This window comes from Carcharhinus amblyrhynchos, chromosome 5, assembly GCF_965287045.1.
Source record: "Carcharhinus amblyrhynchos chromosome 5, sCarAmb.v2.hapA, whole genome shotgun sequence".
Classification (NCBI taxonomy): Eukaryota; Metazoa; Chordata; class Chondrichthyes; order Carcharhiniformes; family Carcharhinidae; genus Carcharhinus; species Carcharhinus amblyrhynchos.
The window spans coordinates 2,176,115-2,196,768 of NC_137328.1; the positions used below are offsets into that span (position 1 = coordinate 2,176,115).

Genomic DNA, 20,654 nt, shown 5'->3' on the forward strand with positions numbered 1-20,654 from the left:
CTTGCAAGTAATTTAAGTAAAACAGAGTGAACAGTTTTTACCTAATGGGCAGATTGGGCTTTACTCAAATATTCACAAATTTACTTTCTACGAGTGCTCGGTACGTGCCTGTCAAACATACTATTATCAAATGAGGTTTTCCTTAAAAGATACACTGCTCCAACTGGCGTTATACCTTCTAATTTTTCTTTGTTGTACGCAGCCTGTTTATTGCACCATGCAGTACATTCAAGATTGCAGCGGGGCTGTGCGCATGTTAGAGAGGGATTGTTGGTTCTGCAAGGCCTGTTTAATGTGCTGTGCAGTAATTCCAGATTATTGTAGGACTGTACACTAGCGTCGTTTACAAGCATTTTGCCTGCCATCTCTTTAAAATAACTGATGGCAAATTAATTTGGATTTAATGTTATTCCTTGAAAAATAGTGCAATGCACTCAAAGTTATTCTGCATTTCAAATTCCCAGATGACAGTTATTTGGATAAACTGATCAATGCAATATGGAGGTTTTCAACCCTGGCTTCCTAACCCTAAGCAGCCTGCCTGATCATCATATTTCTGCTTGTCAGCAGATTTCTGCACTCTTCTGTGTTTAATTGACTTAATGGCATATTATTTCAGTTGCTGTATAACTAAACACATATTTTCTACAAAGAAAAAGGTTACTTCCCTTTGGTTTGCTGACACTGTCTATTGGAAAAAAATATTTGCATTGAGTTCCAAGACCGTGTCAATATTTACAGGGAACCCCATTACAGCCTCGAGTATCGTGAAAACGATCCGTTGGCCAAAAACATTGGGCTGCATCTTCTGATGGAATGGCTCTTGTGTCCGACTGCCACTCCACTCAAAATTACTTACTTGGAAATACAGGCAACCCTATTTCACCTGGCCTTCCACAATCTGGCCAGCTGAGACTTGTGTATTGAGGGGGAGGGGGGAGGGTGGCGGGGGGCAGGGGGGAGAGAGAGAGAGAGAAAAAGACAGTCCCTCAGGGGTTCAGGGAAAGTGAGTACAACAGTTACCCAGAAGTTAGAAGTTGTTCTAACTCCTCTAACTTTTTTTTCAGTATTGTTGTAACACAGTTAGAAACATCCAAAGTTTGTAGTTTAAAAATCACATTTTCAGGGGTTCCCAATGCAGGGCAATTGCCCAAAGGAAGTCTGAACTATCTGGGCAATTGCTGTGCAATCTTTACCAGGGAATCTCAGCGGCCGGGCGTTCCCCAGTGAATTTATCGTGTAGGCTCGTCAGTTAACACCCAGTGCTTTGTTTCAGTTTTAGCAGAAGACATAACTTTAACTAAATTAAAACATAAAATGATCTCCAAGTTTGCAAATTAAACTGCAAACTCTTCCAGTCAGAAAAGTGATTTACAATCCATCTGCATGTCATAGTGCTACGTAGTCTGAGACATTTGAAAATATTCCCACCTGTGCGTGAGTCTCATTTTCCTGTAGCTGCACCTTCAGAGTCTCGTACTCCTTTGAAATTTGCTGCATTACTTTCTTAAAGATGTTTTTGCGTTGTGTTAGGGTCACTTTCTCCTCCTGAAGTTTCTGGATTACAAGTGGAATGAAAATCATTCCTGTTAAATCAATAAAATGTTTGCGAGCAGAACTGCATAACGTAAGTAACAAAAAATCCTATTTCACAGAACATAGAACACTACAGCACAAACAGGCCCTTCGGCCCACAAGTTGCGCCGATCATATCCATACCTACCTGGCCATAGGACTATCTACAACTCTCAATCCCATTAAATCCCATGTACTCATCCAGAAGTCTTTTAAAAGACCCCAGCGAGTTCGCCTCTACCACCACCGACGGCAGCCGATTCCACTCACTCACCACCCTCTGAGTCAAAAACTTACCCCGACATCTCCTCTGTACCTGCTCCCCAGCACCTTAAACCTGTGTCCTCTCGTAGTGACCATTTCAGCCCTGGGAAATAGCCTCCGAGAATCCACCCTAAGTATACCTCTCAACGTTTTATAAACCTCTATCAGGTCACCTCTCAACCTTCGTCTCTCCAGGGAGAAGAGACCTAGCTCCCTCAACTTATCTTCATAAGGCATGCCTCCCAATCCAGGCAACATCCTTGAAAATCTCCTCTGCACCCTCTCAATAGCTTCCACATCCTTCCTGTAGTGAGGCGACCAGAACTGAATTTCAGCATTCCTTTTAGGATGATCATGATGAAAAATACCACTAATCGTGATTGAAGATGATCTTAGAGCATGAGTAGAAATCTTCTCCAGAGATCTGGTGATGTGACAGACTAGATGGGGATTAATGTGACGCTGATCATCTCACAGAATGAGGTGATGGAACAAGGTTCTTTAACACAATTATTTGACAGGTTAGCCTAAAAGCTATGTTTTCTCTTTCAAAGCATCAACAATAAAACATCAGGTTGGTATAAAGTGAATGAAAGGAAAGTTCATCAAAATTATAAGAGATAGCTTTTGCGTAGGGGTAGAAGGAGTGGCTAGTGTCAGAATAGAAAGACAGCGATTGATGCTTTTTAATCAATGTGACTGTGCTTGCGAAGATTTTGTAATGATTTACAGAAATTGCAGATACAATAGATACTGAAAGCAGCAGATTGACACACAAAAAGTGAAGAATTATCAAAGACCATTTCACTTAGTTGGCATACAAGGATTGATTTGCAAGTCTCCTGCCTGAATATGGAATTTCATTAGATGAAAGTGAGTTGAGAGGTAAATATCTTTAATTCTGCAACCCATTCTCCCACTCTGAGGTTCATTCAAGAAGTTTTGCCTCACAGCATTTTAAAGTCATAATACCCTACATATATATTCTTAGAAAAACACTCACATAACACTTTCCACATTCAGTTAACTCATTGTGGATGATTTTTTCTGCCAATACCTTCTTTTTCTCCTCTCCTGCAGCCTTCAGCCCATCCAAGTCACTATAGGTTTCCAGAGCATCTGTTATCTGCTGAATCTTTTCCTTTAAAGAACTCAGCTCAGCACCAATCTTGCTTTCTAATTGTTCAACCTTCTGAAGGTCCTGTTGGAGCCGTTGGCTCTCTGTGGTTGGATGGAGCAAAGGAAAGACAAGTCATGCTCTAGGTAACTTTCCTCTCACATCTACAGTAAAACCAGACAATTATATAAAGTCACAGCAGCCAACAAAAATAGATGAGATAATCTAAAGCGTGATATATTTTACAATGTCAATGTGGAGGACAATGTATAAGATGGAGTGGCATATTCTGTCATCAGACAAGAATGTCTGCAGAACATTGCTCAAGTTAAAATATCAATCACTTTGGGAAATCAGTCTGTAACAAGAATTACTGTTAGTCCCATTAATTAAATATTTAATGGTCTGAGGTTTTTAAAAGAAAATCTAAAATGTTTGAGTAATTTCAAGAGTTTTATGTTTAATCCTGCTGTTGGGTGTGGCACATCATAACATGAAAAGTTATAAATCTGCTGTGGAAGCTCCTCTCCGCAGCACTTTTGAGATATGGGGTAAGCAGCCATCCTGTATTGCAAAGAACAGAATTCTTAGATTTTGGAAACTGTTGTTTTAAAGTAATTATCAACCACAACGCCGCAAATGGTCTGCTTTATTTCCTTGCTTCTGCATTATTCTAAATCTTTTGCTTGCAGGGTGCAGACTGACAATAATATTTTCTGTTTTCAGAAGGACAGAACATGCTGAGCTGTCCATTTAACCTCTGCTTCAAAATGTCTCACTACAAGTACAACTGTTTAACTACTGGCTAACCACTCCCGTTCACAGGGTGTAAAGATGGGATCATAGGGGATTGGTTCTGCCGATAAAAGAGTACAATTTCATCAAAAGTAGTAGGACAAAGCTCAATTCTTTCATATGGTGAGATCTTACATGTATAATGAAGAAAAACATTTTTCAGTAATATTAACATCCAGCTGGAATGCTGTTTAAAATTTTGAGACTCTGGATGTAAATCCCTGATTCAGGAAAGCTCTTTCTCTCGCGTCCAATGTTTCAGTCCAAGGCCAGAATTCATCAGCCATGGATAAGTTCACTTATCTCGGCAGCACACGCTCTTGCACTGCTTAAAATGATGATATGACCTGTAGCCACATGCCTTATCATCAGTTTAAATAGTTCAACAGAGTACGCTGCCAAGATAAGTGAACATATCCACAGCTGACGAATTCTGGTCTTGGACTGAAACACTGGGCTCAAGAAAAGGAGCTTTTCTGTAACCAGAGGATCCTCATCTAAGTATAATTTATGAATTATCATTATGAAGTACTTCGAAAGACTAGTCATAGCATGAATCAATTCCAGCCTTTTGGAAGCCTGGATCCACTACAGTTCGCCTACAGGTCCACTGCAGATGTCATATTTCCAGCCCTGCACTCAACCCTGGAAACCTAGATAACAAAGATACTTATGTCAGACTCCTATTTACTGACTACAGCTCAGCCTTCAACACCATTACTACCATGAAACTTATCTCCAAACTCCATGGCCTAAGCCTTGGTTCCTCCCACTGCAATTGCATCCTGAACTTCCTAACCCACATACCACAATTAGTAAGGATAGGCAACAAGAGCTCCTCCATGATAATCCTCTACGCTGGTGCCCCACAAGGCTGTGTTCTCAGCCCCTACTATACTCATTGACTGTGTGGCCAAATTCCCCTCCAACTCGATTTTCAAGTTTGCTGACGACACCACTGTAGTGGGTCGGATTTCAAACAATGAAGAGACAGAGTCCAAGGATGAGATAGAGAATCTGGTGAACTGGTGCAGCGATAATAATCTCTCCCTCAATGTCAACAAGATGTAGGAGATAGTCACAACATAAGGAAGCGTAGTGGAGAACATGCCCCAGTCTACATCAATGGGGACAAACTAGAAATGATCGAGAGTTCAAGTTCTTAGGTGTGCAGATCACCAATAACCTGTCCTGGTCACCTCATGCTGTCATTATAGTTAAGAAAGCCCACAAAAGCCTCTACTTTCTCAGAAAACTAAGGAAACTTCAGCTGTTAGCAACAACTCTTGCCAACTTTTACAGATGCATCATAGAAAGCATTCTTTCTGGTTGTAACACAGCTTAGTGTGGCTCCTGCTCTGCTCAAGATTGCAAGAAATTACAAAAGGTCGTGAACGTAGCCCAATCCATCACGCAAACCAGCCTCCCATCCATTGACTCTGTCTACACTTCCCGCTGCCTTGGCAAAGCAGCAAGAATAATTGAGTACCCCACGCACCCTGGACATTCTCTCTTCCTTCTTCTTTCATTGGGAAAAAGGTATAAAAGTCTGAGGTCATGTACCAACCGACTCAAGAGCAGCTTCTTCTCTGCTGCCATCAGACTTTTGAATGGACCTTCCCTGCAGTGACATGATGTCTCTACATCCTAGCTATGACTGTAACACTACATTCTGCACTCTCTCATTTCCTTCTCTATGAACAGTATGCTTCATCTGTACTGTGTGCAAGAAACAATATTTTTCACTGTATACTAATACATGTGACAATAATAAATCAAAATCAAATAATTTGTTTGTATTTGGAAACCTGGAAGGCTGGGACAAGAATTGATCCAATTCTATGTTCTCCCCAGGCAAAATCTCTGTTGGTGAGAACCTTCAGAATCTCAAACAAGGAGAGCTCCAGATCTACATTATCAAAATCCTGGAAACTTTATTCTCTACTTTATAAAGTCTACCCCTGCAGAGGCTCTATCTGTTTGTACTTTGTTAGCATGCTGGGGTATTTTTAAAAAGGGACAGCTACACTTCCAATGTACAATTATGTGCTGTATGTTTTAAAAAATAAGTTTTGTTTCATAATAAATCAATCAATCCATCAACTGATAGAGTTATGGGGCTAGATTGACTGTGCAGTCTTCCCATCCCACCTATAATAATTTGGACTGCGTAGCAGTCTCACGTCAAGAACCTCAATCACAGTCACTTGAGCTGCCTTTGGGAGCTTCTGAATATCAGATGGCAGGACAAAATACCAGACACTGATGCCAAGCATCTATACCAGGTTAAGACAGTCACAACTGGAGTTGGGCTGGTCAAGTGGCCAGAATGCCTGACACTCGCTTACAAATGCGAATCTTCCATGGAGATCTCGAGTCTGCATTCTCAGGGTAATCAAAAGAAGCACTATAAGGGCATACTGAAGGTTTCATTTAGGAGTTTTGATATTGACTAAGTCCTAGAAAAAGCTCACCCATGATCTCTGGAGCATGCAAATAAAAAACAGTGTAGCCTCCTTTGAAACCAAGTGCAAATCAGAGTCAGAGGCAAAACACAAGGAGAGGAAATTTCGAGCCAGCACCTCATACAAAACTCCATCGTCTCTAGCATCCTGTCCTATATGCAGCAGAACCTTCCAAGTGCAGATCAGCCTTATCAACCACCCAGGCCCACTCAGCCCTAGCAAACACCTCAGATGATGATATGCCTCGAGGATGAGCAAGCCCAAGTGGCTCCAATGGAATTAAATCCTTTCACTGCACTATTGTTTTGAAACTTGTATTACTTTTTATATCCCTTTTCCAAAGATATTGTTGTGCATTAAGGTCATCCAAGATGCATGAAATAATTTACTGATACTTTCAGCAAGTGTTGAAGGTTAAAATACCGGGCAGTCTTTTCACTTATCATTGAAATGTCAATTGTGAAAATCAGCAAGTTAAGCAGTTCTTACTCAGTGCTCTGAAAAGATTACCACATACCTAATGCCTAGACAGAAAGGAAGCACAAGCAAGAAATTCTGAAGCATTTTGTTCTTTCCTTGGTAACACATTTCATTAAACAGTCTTTGGTCTCTAAACTGCGGTAAAACAAGAAGCAGGAAGAGGATACAGTCCAGTTCCTTCTGATAGGACGTTAGGGGTCAAACCTTTCAGACTGTACTCTTTGGAGTAATGTATTAACTTGAACCATTTCGAGTATCTTGTGGAAAGCTGCCTGTACCGTTAATCTGTTTATCTACTTTAGTTTCCTCTTTTCACAGTTGGTACAAAAATATATCACATTTTGTTAATGATGTAGAATTTCAAACCTGGAAAAAGAACTTTAAATCACTGCTCAAGAATCTTACTGAAATCAGACACTGAACCACCTGAGATGCATATCACAAAGCCTCAAACAATATTTTGTAGCTTTCCTAACAAGAACTGTCTGAAAATATTAACTTGCTAACAACACTCTTTTACACGATACTGTAAAATTATCATCTATGCAGTGGACTGTTATACTTATGAAATATTCTGTATATAAAAAATCCAGCCTGGCTACATTAATGTTAACAGATTATTAAGGCCGGGCTCAAGAAGGAAATCCTGAACAACAATACAAGTGTCAGTGGAGTCACTAAATGCTTACAAGAAACTACACCCATCGAGAAAAAGCTGCTTAATGCAGGCACTGGAATTTTCTGCACCATTTATTCAGCTGACAGTTTTATCAGTATTCAGATCTTATCGTATTTTGCAACAAGAAAACAATTTATTTCTGAGTTATTGAATGCAAACTATTTTGATTTAAATAACTTGCATTTATACAGCATGCTGAATGTAGAAGTCAGTCCTAAAGTGCTTCAGAGAGAGCAGGGGGAAAAACAATGAATGCCAGGCCAAAGGAGGAAATATTAGGAGGAGTTGAAACTTAGACAACAAAGCAAATTTTAATGAGAGCTGTAAGAGAGCAGAGGGAAGTAATTTAGGGAGAGAATTCCAAGGGGTAGAAACTGGATTGAAGGCTGGATATACAAAAGGCGAATGTTAGAGGAACAGAGGATCTGGAGAAATGACAAGTTAGAGATAGGAAGAGATAAGTTGATGGGAGAAATTCAAAAACACAGTTTTTAAAAGTATCTCATTCTCAGGATGTTAGTAGCATTGCTGACAAGGTATTTACTGGCCAATCCTAGTTTTCCCAAGTGAGGTACAACTGAGTGGCTTGCTAGGCTACATCAGATGGCAATTAAAGAATGAGTCAACCAAGTTGATTTTGGGATTGAGTCAACGACAGTTCAGGGGTGCAAGGAGAGCATGCTTTCCTTCCCAATGGACATAGTGAAGCAGTTGGGTTTCTATGATGATCCAACAGCTTCATGGTAACTGTTAATGATACCAGTTTTATTTATAAAACTGAATTCAGACATTGCACGATGGGTCTGTATCCCTGTTCTCTAAATGTGCAGGGCAGGAAGAAAGTTATTGGTAAAGATACACTTGGTAAGAATGCAACCATATGAGAGAAGTCACCAAGAATAGAGAACGGAGGGTGGGGGTGTTAGACTGGCAATGATAAACTTCCCCTTACTGTCCAAAGCTGCGTCAGTGAGGCAGATTGGCCCTGGTAAATGTGTGGGGTTACGGGGGTAAGATGTGAGGTGGGGGAATGGAGTAGGTCTGGGTAAGACGCACTTTTGGACAATTGGTGCAGACTCGATGAGCCTCCTTCTGCGCTGCGGGGATTCTATGGGTTCTGTGAAATATTACACAATGTACTTGAAGCTGAATTTTACTGGTGATATATAAAATCAGAGAGAAGGAGAAAAACAATTTAAAATTTCTTACCATCAGTCAAGCCCTTGGCAGTCGTCTGGGATTTCTGCATTTCCGTTTCCTTGAAATTCAGGTCCTCCTGCATGGACTTCAGTTCATGTGCAGTTATTGAGGAAATCTGTCTCATTCGGTTCATATTCTGCATTGCAGCATGGAGATGCATTTAGTATTGCTAAAATGCCATGACCCTTTGTCCACACAACCCAAAACACTACTGTAAAGAACAATGGGATTTTTGGTGCAAAAAGAAAAAAAGTGGGCCCGGTAAGAGCAAGAGGTTAGAGAAGTGACAAAAAACAATATTTGCAGAGATAAAGGCACATGACAATCAGGAGGGAATTTTGAAACCAAATATTTTTACTGACTTATTTTGTTCCTTTTACTATTTTATGGTTGCACTGGAAATCACAGATGTTGTAGAATTATTTCAATTTTATTGTTTCAGAAGGTATTAAAAATACTTCATGCTTCATGATAAGCAGCACTTGTTTTATAATTTCCCCTCTCACAAAAATGCTCCCTGGTTGGACCAATGTGTTAAATGGTGGAATGCTCAACTCCCAAAAACTGTTATTTCACTCAACAAAATCTTGCATTTTCCACCAGTGATACACTCGAGTGTTTCTTTCATAAGCTGCACAGAAGGCTATCAATGGCTCCATATCCATGATATGGAGTTGCGAGCTTTGGACTTTGATAGGCACAGTAAGCAATCTCACAACACCAGGTTGAATTCCAACAGGTTTATTTGGTAGCGTGGAGTTTTCGGAGCTTTGCCCCTTCATCAGGTGAGTGAAGAGTTTGGTTCACAAACAGGGCATATATAGACACAAACTCAATTACAAGATAATGATTGAAATGCTAGTCTTAACAGGTAATCAAGTCTTTACAGATGCAGACAATGCACGTGGAGAGAGGGTTGAGCACAAGTTGAAGAGATGTGAATTGTCTCCGGCCAGGACAGTTAGTGAGATTTTGCAAGCCCAAGCAAGTCATGGGGGTTACAGATAGTGTGACATGAACCAAGATCCTGGTTGAGGCCATCCTCATGTGTGTGGAACTTGGCTATCAGTTTCTGCTCAGTGATTCTGCGTTGTCATGTGTCGTGAAGCCTGCCATGGAGAATGCTTACCTGAAGATCAGAGGCTGAATGCTTGTGTCTGCTGAAGTGTTCCCCGACAGGAAGGGAACCCTCCTGCCCAGTGTTAAGAACAGCTCATCTGATGTTGCAAAAATACTGCCTCATGCATTTGTAAACTTAGATACTAAATACACTTAATAAAGCATAATTAATACTGATTTATTGTACTCATTTATTATTGGTGTACTGATGATAGAGCATTAAAATCCACTTTTATAACACTGAAATCACTGAAAGGTTTTCTATGCTTCCCCCGCCCCCCCTCTCCCCACCATCCCCCTTCCCTCTGCCGTCTCTTCACTGGGATGTTTTTCTAGCATGGAAGGGCTTCGGTTTAATAAAATATAAGCAAAACACTGCAGAGGTTGGAGATATGAAATAAAAACAGAAAGTGCTAGAAATTCTCAGCAGGTGTGGCAGCTTCTACCGAGGGAGAAACAGAGTTAGCATTTGAATTCAATATGACTCTGCTTTGGAACGTGGAACAAGGACTTTGAATTCCCCACTTGAGACGTTGCAGTTGATTTTGACCATATTTCTGACTTGCTGCTCATTTGCAAACAGCATGCTGGCTCCCCAATCCCTGCTGCTGAGTCAGTCCAGTCCAGAGGCAGGGCCTCATTGCAGCAGGAGACACAAGCAGGTGGCCAAGAGCTGTTTGATTTAAAATTTCTAATTTCTTGAATGAGTGTATGCACAACCCGATTATCATACCACTTTCTGTAGATAGCTCATCAACTATTGGAGTGAAGAGAGAATAGGAGCTCTCTCTACAGATCTCGGAGTAGGGATCGGGGGCGGATTTTGCCAATGATGACCCCTGTCACAGGTTCACTGGCAAACAGAGAGCGTGGACAATAGGAAACCCCATTGACAGCAGTGTAACAAATGTACCCTAATATGCCTATTATACATTTATGATTAGATGTCCTGGGATGAGCCCCTGGACACAGTAGACTACATTTCCAAATTATTAGCTGGTCTCTGATTTCTGAGTTTAATCAAAGATTGAGCGAAAGGGATATGCCCATTTTTCCTGACTGAACTTACCCTGCTTGTGTGTTCCAGGAGGGCGACAATACTAGCCTCAAGCTGCACCTTACGTTCCAACTCTTGGTTTTTGATTTCTTCATAGGTATCCAGGAATGCTTGAAAGACAAATTATGCCAAAATTTGTGATTTTTTATATATTTCATTCATCGCTCTCTGATTGGATTCTAAAGGAAATTATAGCTCTAAATTCTCTGCTGTTCTGCCAGTAGTCTAAGGTTATACTAAAATTGGAAAATGTGACTTTGTGCACTACCTTCCTACTTTGTCTGATTTTCTGAAAGTTCTTCCCAGCAGGAAAGGTAGACTTTGTTACAGCATGTAAAACTCAATGAAACTGCAAAGAAACCACAATGTCCCAAAGTGCTACACAACAAATAAAATACTTCCCTGAAATGTTGCTTATGGAGGAAAACACTCTAGTCAATTTGCACAAAGCAAAGTTCCACAAACAGCAATGAGATGAATATGTTTTACTGATGTTGATTGAGAAATAAATATTGGCCGGGGAACATTATTTTTCTTCTGCAAAATAAATGCCATGATATTATTTACATCATGTTAACGGTCACCTTTAAGATGGCAGATGGGATACTGGATGGAGCTTCTTGAGCATTCTTGGAGCTGCACTCATCCAGGCAAGTGGAGACTATTCCATTAGCCTCCTACCTTGGCTTTGAGGAGTCAGATGAGTTATTTGCTTCCGGATTCCCAGCCTTTGGCCTGCTCTTGTAGCTGCAGCATTTACATGGCTGGTCAGTGAAGCTTCTGGTTAATGGTAACCCCCAGGATGTTGATAATGGGGGATTCACCAATGATAATATAATTGAATGTCAAGGGGAGTTGGCTGATTCTCTCTTGTTACCTGGCACTTGTGTGACATGAATGTGATTCATCACTTATTAGCCCAAACCTGAATGTTGTCCAGGTCTTGCTGCATATGAATATGGACTGCTTTAGCATCTGAGGAGTCACAAATTGTGCTGAACATTGTGCAATGGGAACGTGTCCACTTCTGACCTTTTGATGGAGGGAAGGCCACTGATGAAGCAGCTGAAGATGGCAGAGGACAAACTCCTGCAGCAATGCCCTAGGACTTTTTATTCCTCTCATCTTTTGCCCAAAAGCTTGGAGCATGTAAGTTTATTTACAGTTAGCACAGAAGTCGTTGCCCTCTGTTCCCAGAATCTGAGAACTTCATATCTTGCCCAACAGATCCCTGGACTTAGCCAGGCTTGTCAGGTAGGATTTGGAATTGTCATTTGAATCCCTCTTCATTTTTACTTAAACTTAAAGACAGAGTCCAAAACATAATCTTATAAACCTCTCATAAATTGTAACAGTTGCAATTTTTCCATGATTCTACAGGAGTAACATTGCCTAAATATCTCTGCAATGGAACGATTAGGCACATTTTCTGTTAACACCATAAATCCCTCTTAAAGAAAGCCAAGGTCATCAACAACTGTTCCTTTATTAGATTTTCTGTTCCTTGGAAAAATGTGTTAAGTCAATTGGATAACGTTTTCTTGTGCATTTAGATTATTTAAAATTGAGAGCTGGGCTTATGTCACAAGCTTTTTCGTGTCCAGTCCCTCGGGCTGTGTCTGCATTTCACACTCAATTTTCAATAGTGCAGAATCTATACTACGGCCAGATACAGTAATCACTCCAAGCACAAAAAGATCCTTGCTGGACAAAATCAACAGAAATGGACAATAAAGGGAACACAAAATTAATAAAATTCCTTCAGTGGCCACTCAACATTTACAGATGCATAAAGTGAGACATGTTAATAATTCACAGCATTAGCCTGTTGAAAAGGAACCTATTGTCTGACAAAACTGCAACATAAATCCTACTCCCCTGGTTTCTAGCACAGCTTGGGGAATAAAGTCCAAACAAAACTGACTGCTGCAGTAATTTTCTAATCTTTTGTGAGTTCATTTACTTAAAATATCTTGTAGTTAAAGAGTAGGGTGCGGTCTGTGAAAGGAAATGTTAGGCTGATTTGGTTTTACTACTGACATTACATTTTTGCACATTTAGGCAGAGATCAAAGATGACAATTTTCCCAAATACAACAGCCAAGAATTATGTTAATTGTTTAAATTGAATGTATTATTAATTTTTTTTGAAAAAATAAAGTCCTGGTTTTATTACACAAAGAAGTGTGCTAGCTGTGACTCAGAGGGTAGTACTCCTACCTCAAGTCAGAAGGTTGTGGGTTCAAGGCCCACTCCAGAATTTGAGTATGGCAACCTAGGCTGACACTGCAGTCCAGTACTGAGGGAGTGCTGCATTGTCACAGACATTGGCTGGAACTCTGCCACCTCACCCGCCAAAGAATCAGCATGGGCAAGGTGACAACAGAAATCTCCAGTGACTCAGGCGGGAATTTCTGGTCTCACCTGAGTGAGGCCGTAAAATCCTGCCCACTGTCTTTCTGACGATGTTATACCAAGGTTCTGTCTGCCCTCTCAGGTGGATGTAAAAGATCCCTTCACAGTAGAGCATGGAAGTTATTCCCAGCATCCCGATCAATATTTATCCCTCAATCAATAGGTTAACATAGAACATTACAGCGCAGTACAGGTCCTTCGGCCCTCGATGTTGCGCCGACCATAGATTACTTGGTCATAATCATTGCTGCTTGTGAGAAATTATTGTGAGCAAATTTACTGTCACATTTCCTACATTACATTAGTGACTACACCTCAGAAATACTGGCTGTAAAGCACTTTAGGCACCTGGTGATCATGAAACATGCCTTATAAATGCAAGTCTGATTTTGAACAAAATGTAGTATGACTTCTACTTAGAACATCTCCCTGCTTAACACCACTGTGAAAGCTCCAACACCAAGGATCAAGGAGAAGATTTTTCACCATTCTCTCAGGGTAACTTGGGACGGGCAACAAATGGGGTCTGGTCGACGTAACTCACATCCTAAGAACAAATGAGTCAGTGCGTGAGGAACCTCCAGCAAATATGATACACTTCCTGTTCTGATTTCTGAAAAATGATAGCATCCTGCGACCCAGAGCTTTTGCTGTTGAAAATGTTTCATTTTTATTATACATTAACAGAAATGTTGTACTAGTAAGTCAAACACAAAAAAATGCAGACATCTGATAATAGAAAGAAATAAACTTAATGATCTTACTGATGCCTGAGAAGGTTTGACAACTCCCACTTTGGAAACCTATGCTGTGAAAAAGGTGTAGCTCTGTCTCATTGTTATCATGGAGGGTAGAAAAAAGCTCAACAGCAAAAGAAAACTCATTCAAGTTAGTGATTATGGTGACTCATTTCCATCATCTACACATTCAATACTTATGTGCTGGAAACAGTGACAATATGGCACAGTGGTTAGCACTGCTGCAGGACAGTGTCAGGGCCCAGGGTTCGATTCTCAGCTTGGGTCACTATCTTTGTTGAGTTTGCATGTACTCCCCGTGTCTACGTTGGTTTCCTCTGGGTGCTCTGGTGTCGTTCCACAGTCCAATGATGTGCAGGTGCACTGTCTGTGCTAAATTCTCCCTCAGTGTAACCGAACAGGCACTGGAGTGTGGAGGTTCAGGGATTTCCACAGTAATTTCGTTGCAGTGTTAATTAAATAAACTTAAACATAAAAGTGAAAAGCCTGAAACGCAGATACTTAGAAATTAAGATAGTTACGGTCAGAGATAGAATTTGTTTAATAGTGAAGGAAAAATTAATAATCACAACAGTGGCATCAATATCTAGATAATGATGATAAAGAATTGATTGTGTAAAAATATTTCACCTAGTCATCCTGCTCATGTAAAATGTCACTGTAAAATCTACTTGCTACTTTACTTTCATAGAGGTTCAACATAACACATGATCTGAATTTTACTGCAACAACTTACATGCAGATATAATGGTGCATGGCTAAGAAACTTGGCCAGGTTAGCATAAACTCACCATCCATTGTTTCTTCTCTTTTCTTTAGCTCCTTGTACTTCTGATTTCGTTCACCTTAAACAAGAACAACAAATTTACAGGTCTCGTCATGACTCAATAAGTGATACAAACTCAAATCTTTGCAGTGTAAAATAATCTTTGTTATTTTGACCTTTCATAAATAATTGGAATTTCAGCACAACATACACTGTTGTTAGGTCAAGATTCTGGAACTTCCCATTTAACAGCACTGTAGGAGTATTTCCACAAAGGACTGTCTCGGTTCAAGAAGGTTCACCATCACCTTCTCAAAGGTCACAACGGATGGAGAATAAATGCTGACCTTGATGTCTGGGTTGCATAAGTTTACAGAGGGGATTCTAAGCTCAAGGAAGCAGGACTATCTAAATGGCAGGAAGCTAGTGGCCATGTTCGGAGGATAAAAAGGCAGCTGAGTGAACAGTGTATACTCAGAATCCCAAAAGCTCTCCCGTGTAGAATAGGAGTTTGATATAAAACTAAACAACTGCCCAGAATGCTAGTGATGCCCATATTTTAATATACCCAAATCAGCAGGAAAAAATCCCAAAAAAAAGCGTAGTGCTGGGTAAAACTTCAACAGTGCAATTTCTAGAGTGAAATGAAATCCATAAACAATTTTAGACTAAACAGAACCTCGGAGGCAATCTATAATTTCCTGAGTTCCAATACACAGCAATTTTGTAATGCTGCAAACAGAGAAATGACCTAGATGTGTAATTAAGTATTCAAGTAAACTCAGTTCTACACATCAGCTCATTACAGCGTTTTTCCAGTGCCAAATAAAGTTCAGCACATCATAGGGCCCAAAATAATTTGCAAATTCCTGAGCAAGGACAAAGGACTTCTGATAGAAATACTCAATGCAATTCCCTTGTATAGTACTCTGATTGAACCCATTTGGGATCTCGGCCAGTGGAATGCTAACAAACGGACACATGCTAGGAGAAGATGGAGCAGCTTCAACCATCAAGCCATTCCTGATGGGGGAAAAGCCTTGGTCAATATTGATAAGGTTCAGATTTCTCTTGTCAAATAGGAGGCAGAGAGTGGGGGTCAATGGGTGCTATTCGGATTGGCGGATGGTGACTAGTGGAGTGCCCCAGGGGTCGGTGCTGGGGCCTCAGCTATTTACCATTTATATAGATGATCTGGAGGAGGGAACCGAGTGTAGGGTGTCGAAATTTGCTCATGACACCAGAATTGGTGGAAAGGCAAATTGTGCGGAGGGTGTGGAGAGTCTACAGAAGGATCTAGATAGGCTGGGCGAATGGGCCAGGAACTGGCAAATGGAATTTAGTGTTGGCAAGTGCGAGGTGGTCCACTTTGGTAGGAATAATGGTAGGAAGGATTATTACTTACGTGGAGAAAAACTGCAGCAGGCGACGGTGCAGAGGGACCTCGGGGTCCTTGTGCATGAGTCGCAAAAACCCAGCTTGCAGGTGCAGCAGGTGGTCAGGAAGGCGAATGGGATGCTGGCCTTCATCGCGAGGGGGATTGAATATAAAAGTAGGGAGGTCTTGCTGCAGCTGTATAGGGCATTGGTGAGGCCGCAGCTGGAGTACTGTGTGCAGTTTTGGGCGCCGTACTTACGCAAGGATATTTTGGCCTTGGAGGGAGTGCAGAGGAGGTTTACTAGGCTGATACCGGAGTTGAGGGGGTTGAGCTATGAGGAGAGGCTGAATAGATTAGGCTTGTACTCGTTAGAGTTTAGAAGAATGAGGGGAGATCTCATTGAGACATATAAGATGATGAATGGGATGGATAGGATAGAGGTGGAGAGACTCTTCCCGCTCAGAAAGGATAGTAGGACTAGGGGGCACAGCCTCAAGATAAAGGGGGGGCGGTTTAGAACAGAGTTGAGGAGGAACTTCTTCACTCAAAGGGTGGTGAATCTCTGGAATTCTCTGCCCGTTGAAGTGGTGGAGGCTACCTCGCTAAATATTTTTAAGACGCGGGTTGATGGGTTTTTGATAAGAGAGGGGATTAAGGGTTATGGGGAGAGGGCGGGAATGTGGAACTGAGCCACGACAGATCAGCCATGATCTTACTGAATGGCGGGGCAGGCTCGAAGGGCTAGTTGGCCTACTCCTGCTCCTATTTCTTATGTTCTTATGTTCCTAATACACGTTCTTGTGCTCACAGCTAAATGGCTGTATCAATGAGGAGATCAAATCCCTCACAAAAGGTGCAGGACTGAAAAAGGCTGAAGGCACAGCTGTCAAAGATGGAGAGATACAAAAGCAGTTAAAGAATTAGATAAACACAGAGTCTGGGGAAAGGGGTTGATAGAACTGGAGGAGATTACGAGTAACACAACTAAAAATCTGTTCCTACTATCGAACAGCAGCAGTAGTACCAGGTAATGTAAGGTTTTGAAAGCACGGGGTTTACATGGGTACAGAAGGGTTAAAGGAAACCTCTCCAATGTCTCATTCTCAGATCTGATTCTATGCCAGTTGTCTATTACTTCACCTAGTGGTCACCTTGCATGGGGGCCTTAAGAATGAATGCCAGTTCACCTGGGTGGTCTCACAGCTGGGCCTGAAGTTGCCCTAATCCAAGGTCAACAAATGCACAGTTTCCAGCAGAAGTTACTGGATCACAATCAAATTTGAGAACCTAAGCTGATTTTTCCTTCCTTAGCTTAGGAAAACTAGAACCAACTGTGATTTTTTCATCTTTTCCTGCAAGAGATCAATTAACTCAGCATATAATAAGGAATACATGTTCGACATTCCTCTATTTTTCAGACATAAAGCACAATACGTGGTGCATTTAAAAAAACTGAGCGAGGATGAAAGGTTGAAAGTCAGCAGACAATGATTTCTATCTTCACTTATGTGCAGAGGATGAATGAACAAGAAAGAATGTTATCTTACTAAATTGCGATTACACACACAGGACAGAACTTTGAACAGAATTAACCCACAAAGAACTTACAGAAAACAAACATATGCAGCAAATGCTCACTTTGGTTATAAAGTTAACATTTTTTCCAAAGTCCAGTGTTCAATCAGTTTAGTGATTTGTTACTATCCTTGCAATATTAAGATGATACCCTGGAAGCCTTTGTAAAGTATGGCTTGTAAACAAAGAGGAAGATAAGCTAGAGGAGAAAGTCAATCCTTACCTTCTGAGATTTTATCCAATGAAATAAGCCAGTGGATAAATAGGCAAGAGAGAAATGTAAAACAGTGAAAAGAGACAAATCTGAAGCATTAAATAGCGAAATCATAGTCACTCATTTTCTAAAGTGAAGGGAAAAGATTCTGTCTAAAACTGAATGGTTTGGTCATTTATAAAGCTATGCATTAAAAAAAACAATTAACAAGGGCAAAATTGTTCTTTAATACAAGATAGGTCTCTCACCTCCAAGTCCTATCTTGGGATCGGGTTCCAACTCAAAACATTAACACAAGCTTGGCTGACACTCCAGTGCAGTACTGGGAATTTCTGCACTGTTGGAGGCACTGACCTTTGGATGAGACATAAAACTATGACCTTATCTGCCCACTTGGGGGATGCAAAAATATCCAGTGGCAACTCACCATCCAACTCCCCAAAACCTTTCTACCAGTGTGACAGAATACTTGCCACTTGCCTGAGTGAGTGCAGCTCCAACAACACTCATGAAGCTAAACACCATTCAGGACAAAACAACCCACTTGATTCACACACTATGTACCATCTTAAATATTCGCTCCTTCCAAGACCAATGCACAGTGGCAGCAGTGTGTGCTATCTACAAGATGAACTGCAGCAACTCGTCAAGGCTCTTTTGACAGCACCTTCCAAACCCACAACCCAGCTAGAAGGACAAGAGCAGGAGCACATGGGAAAATGGGAACATGCACTACATGCAAGTTTCCCTCCAAACTAAACACCATCCTGACTTGGAAACAGATTAGCATTCCTTCATTGTCGCTGGGTCAAAACCCTGCCTAACAGCACTGCGGGTATATCTACAACATGTGGATTGCAATGGTTCAAAAAGGTTCCTCAGCACCTCCTTCTCAAAGACAATTAGGGATGGACAAATGCTGGCCTTGCCAGTGATGTTGCTTCTAATGAAAGAATGAAAAAAAGTTTAAAAAGGGAATCCTCTTGGTGTTCTGGCTAACATTTAGCCTGTAACTGTCACCACTAAATAAAATAGCTGACCTTGTTACTTAGTGCATTGCTACTGCTGGGACCTTGCTGTGTACAAATTGGTTAACACGTTTCCCTATATTGCAGAAGCAACTACACTCCAAAAATGTAATTAATGGGCTGTGAATTATTTTTAGAATCCCGAGGATGTGAAATTTGTTCTATAAATGCACGTTTTTTAATATCCCTCTGAGAAATCAATGTCTGTGCACATGGTCATGCACTTTGTCTTATCAGAAACTCACATAAATCATGCCTATGTATCAGATTTAAGATGAGTTTTAAATTTCCACATTGCTCTATCCTGCAACCTAAGAACAGGAGCAAGCCATTGAGCCCCTCAAGCCTTCACTGACGTTTAATTACGTAATGCTGTCTGTACCTCATCTCTATTCACTTGCCTTGGCTCCAAAATTTTCTGGCGCTACCAGTGTCACTCTCTTGTTGTGTCCATCCAGAGAATTGGTGTCACCATTACAAGGTTTAATTATAGGCCATATCTCTCTGCCCCATGTCTGCCGGTCAAATTTGGGAGACTAGCAAATGGGAATTGCAAGTGGTAATCTGTACTCTACCAGTCCCTTAATTTGGTACATCATATTTGCAAATTGCAAAAAAATCCATTAAAAACTTACTGTAAGTAATGACTTGAGGAAAAATGAAATAATGAACACTTCAAACTTGCAAAAGGACAGGAATGTTGCTTCTTGGGCAATTCAGTGCAAATAAAATGCAAAAGAAGTGTAAATAATTTATAAAGATTGGCAAGTTATTGTTGTTGATTGAATCACGACAGTAGTGGTTCAACCAGAATGTTAAGGCAATCTTTAAACGCACACCAAAAGACAACCTTTTGGCAACTCTCCCGTGTAATTCTGCAGTGGTTGCTTGGAATAATTAATAGCAACTGCATATTTCAAACATATTTTGTTCATTTAGCACTGTGAGCCACATTTCATCTCCAAGGATTTATAAACATACATTTATTAAGATTGTTTCTACCCCTCACCAGGATTTTTAACTCATAGGTGAAACTTAGTTCTAATGGTTCCTTCCTTCTGCATGAGGGAATACTACATGTCAATCATACAAAGACTGGAAAAGGGTAAATAGAAGCCACATGAACCAAATGGCCTGTTCCTGCACTGTAAATAATAAGTCTGCTTTAAACTGTAAAGTCTGGTATTCACCCAGGCATTGGGCTAGACTTCTCCCTGTCAGATTATAACCCAGGTCCATGTTCCCTGGGTGTGGATCAACATAATAAGCCACACAATCTCTCAATGGGTTCTCAGCTTTGCACAAAGAATTTGCCTGGTAACAAATTACGTGTTGCAACACCAAAAAGGGGAAGAGGTTATGCTTTAAGCAACACAGACCACTGAAATAAAGGGCAACATAATTTGGCAATGGCCTTGATAAAGCGCCTAACCTGGTAACTTTGTTAGTTTATCAAGTGATGATGTGAAAATGCCAGCGTAGGACTGGGGTAAACACAGTAAGAAGTCTCACAACACCAGGTTAAAGTCCAACAGGTTTATTTGGTAGCAAACACCACTAGCCCCGAAAGCTATAAAGGGTTAACTGTAATGGTCTGCAACGTCACAGAAAGAAGTGACACATTCTCATGTGATTTGCGAATCGCGGAGAAGGCAGCATGGAAAGAAGCTAGTGTACGGGAGTGTTCTAGTAACCGTAAATATGTTACAATAAAGTTAAGAGAGTTTGCAACTGGCAGGCTATGGAAGTTATTGAAACAATTCCAACGCA

At 40.8% G+C, this 20,654-nt stretch overlaps 1 protein-coding gene across 2 annotated transcripts in view; it reads right to left on the bottom strand.

Annotated features, from left to right (window-relative positions):
• Window positions 1-20,654, bottom strand: part of ift74 (intraflagellar transport 74) — an 85,463-nt gene that overhangs the window by 16,303 nt on the left and 48,506 nt on the right. The window contains exons 13-17 of one of the 2 annotated variants that reach the window (XM_080188318.1): window positions 14,715-14,768; window positions 10,764-10,861; window positions 8,585-8,711; window positions 2,897-3,060; window positions 1,432-1,557 (exon numbers count right to left, since the gene is read on the bottom strand). In XM_080188318.1, coding sequence (XP_080044444.1) covers window positions 1,432-1,557; window positions 2,897-3,060; window positions 8,585-8,711; window positions 10,764-10,861; window positions 14,715-14,768 — 569 coding nt within the window. Of the gene's footprint in view, window positions 1-1,431; window positions 1,558-2,896; window positions 3,061-8,584; window positions 8,712-10,763; window positions 10,862-14,714; window positions 14,772-20,654 lie in introns of both variants that reach the window. The other variant, XM_080188317.1, reaches the window with a different exon arrangement.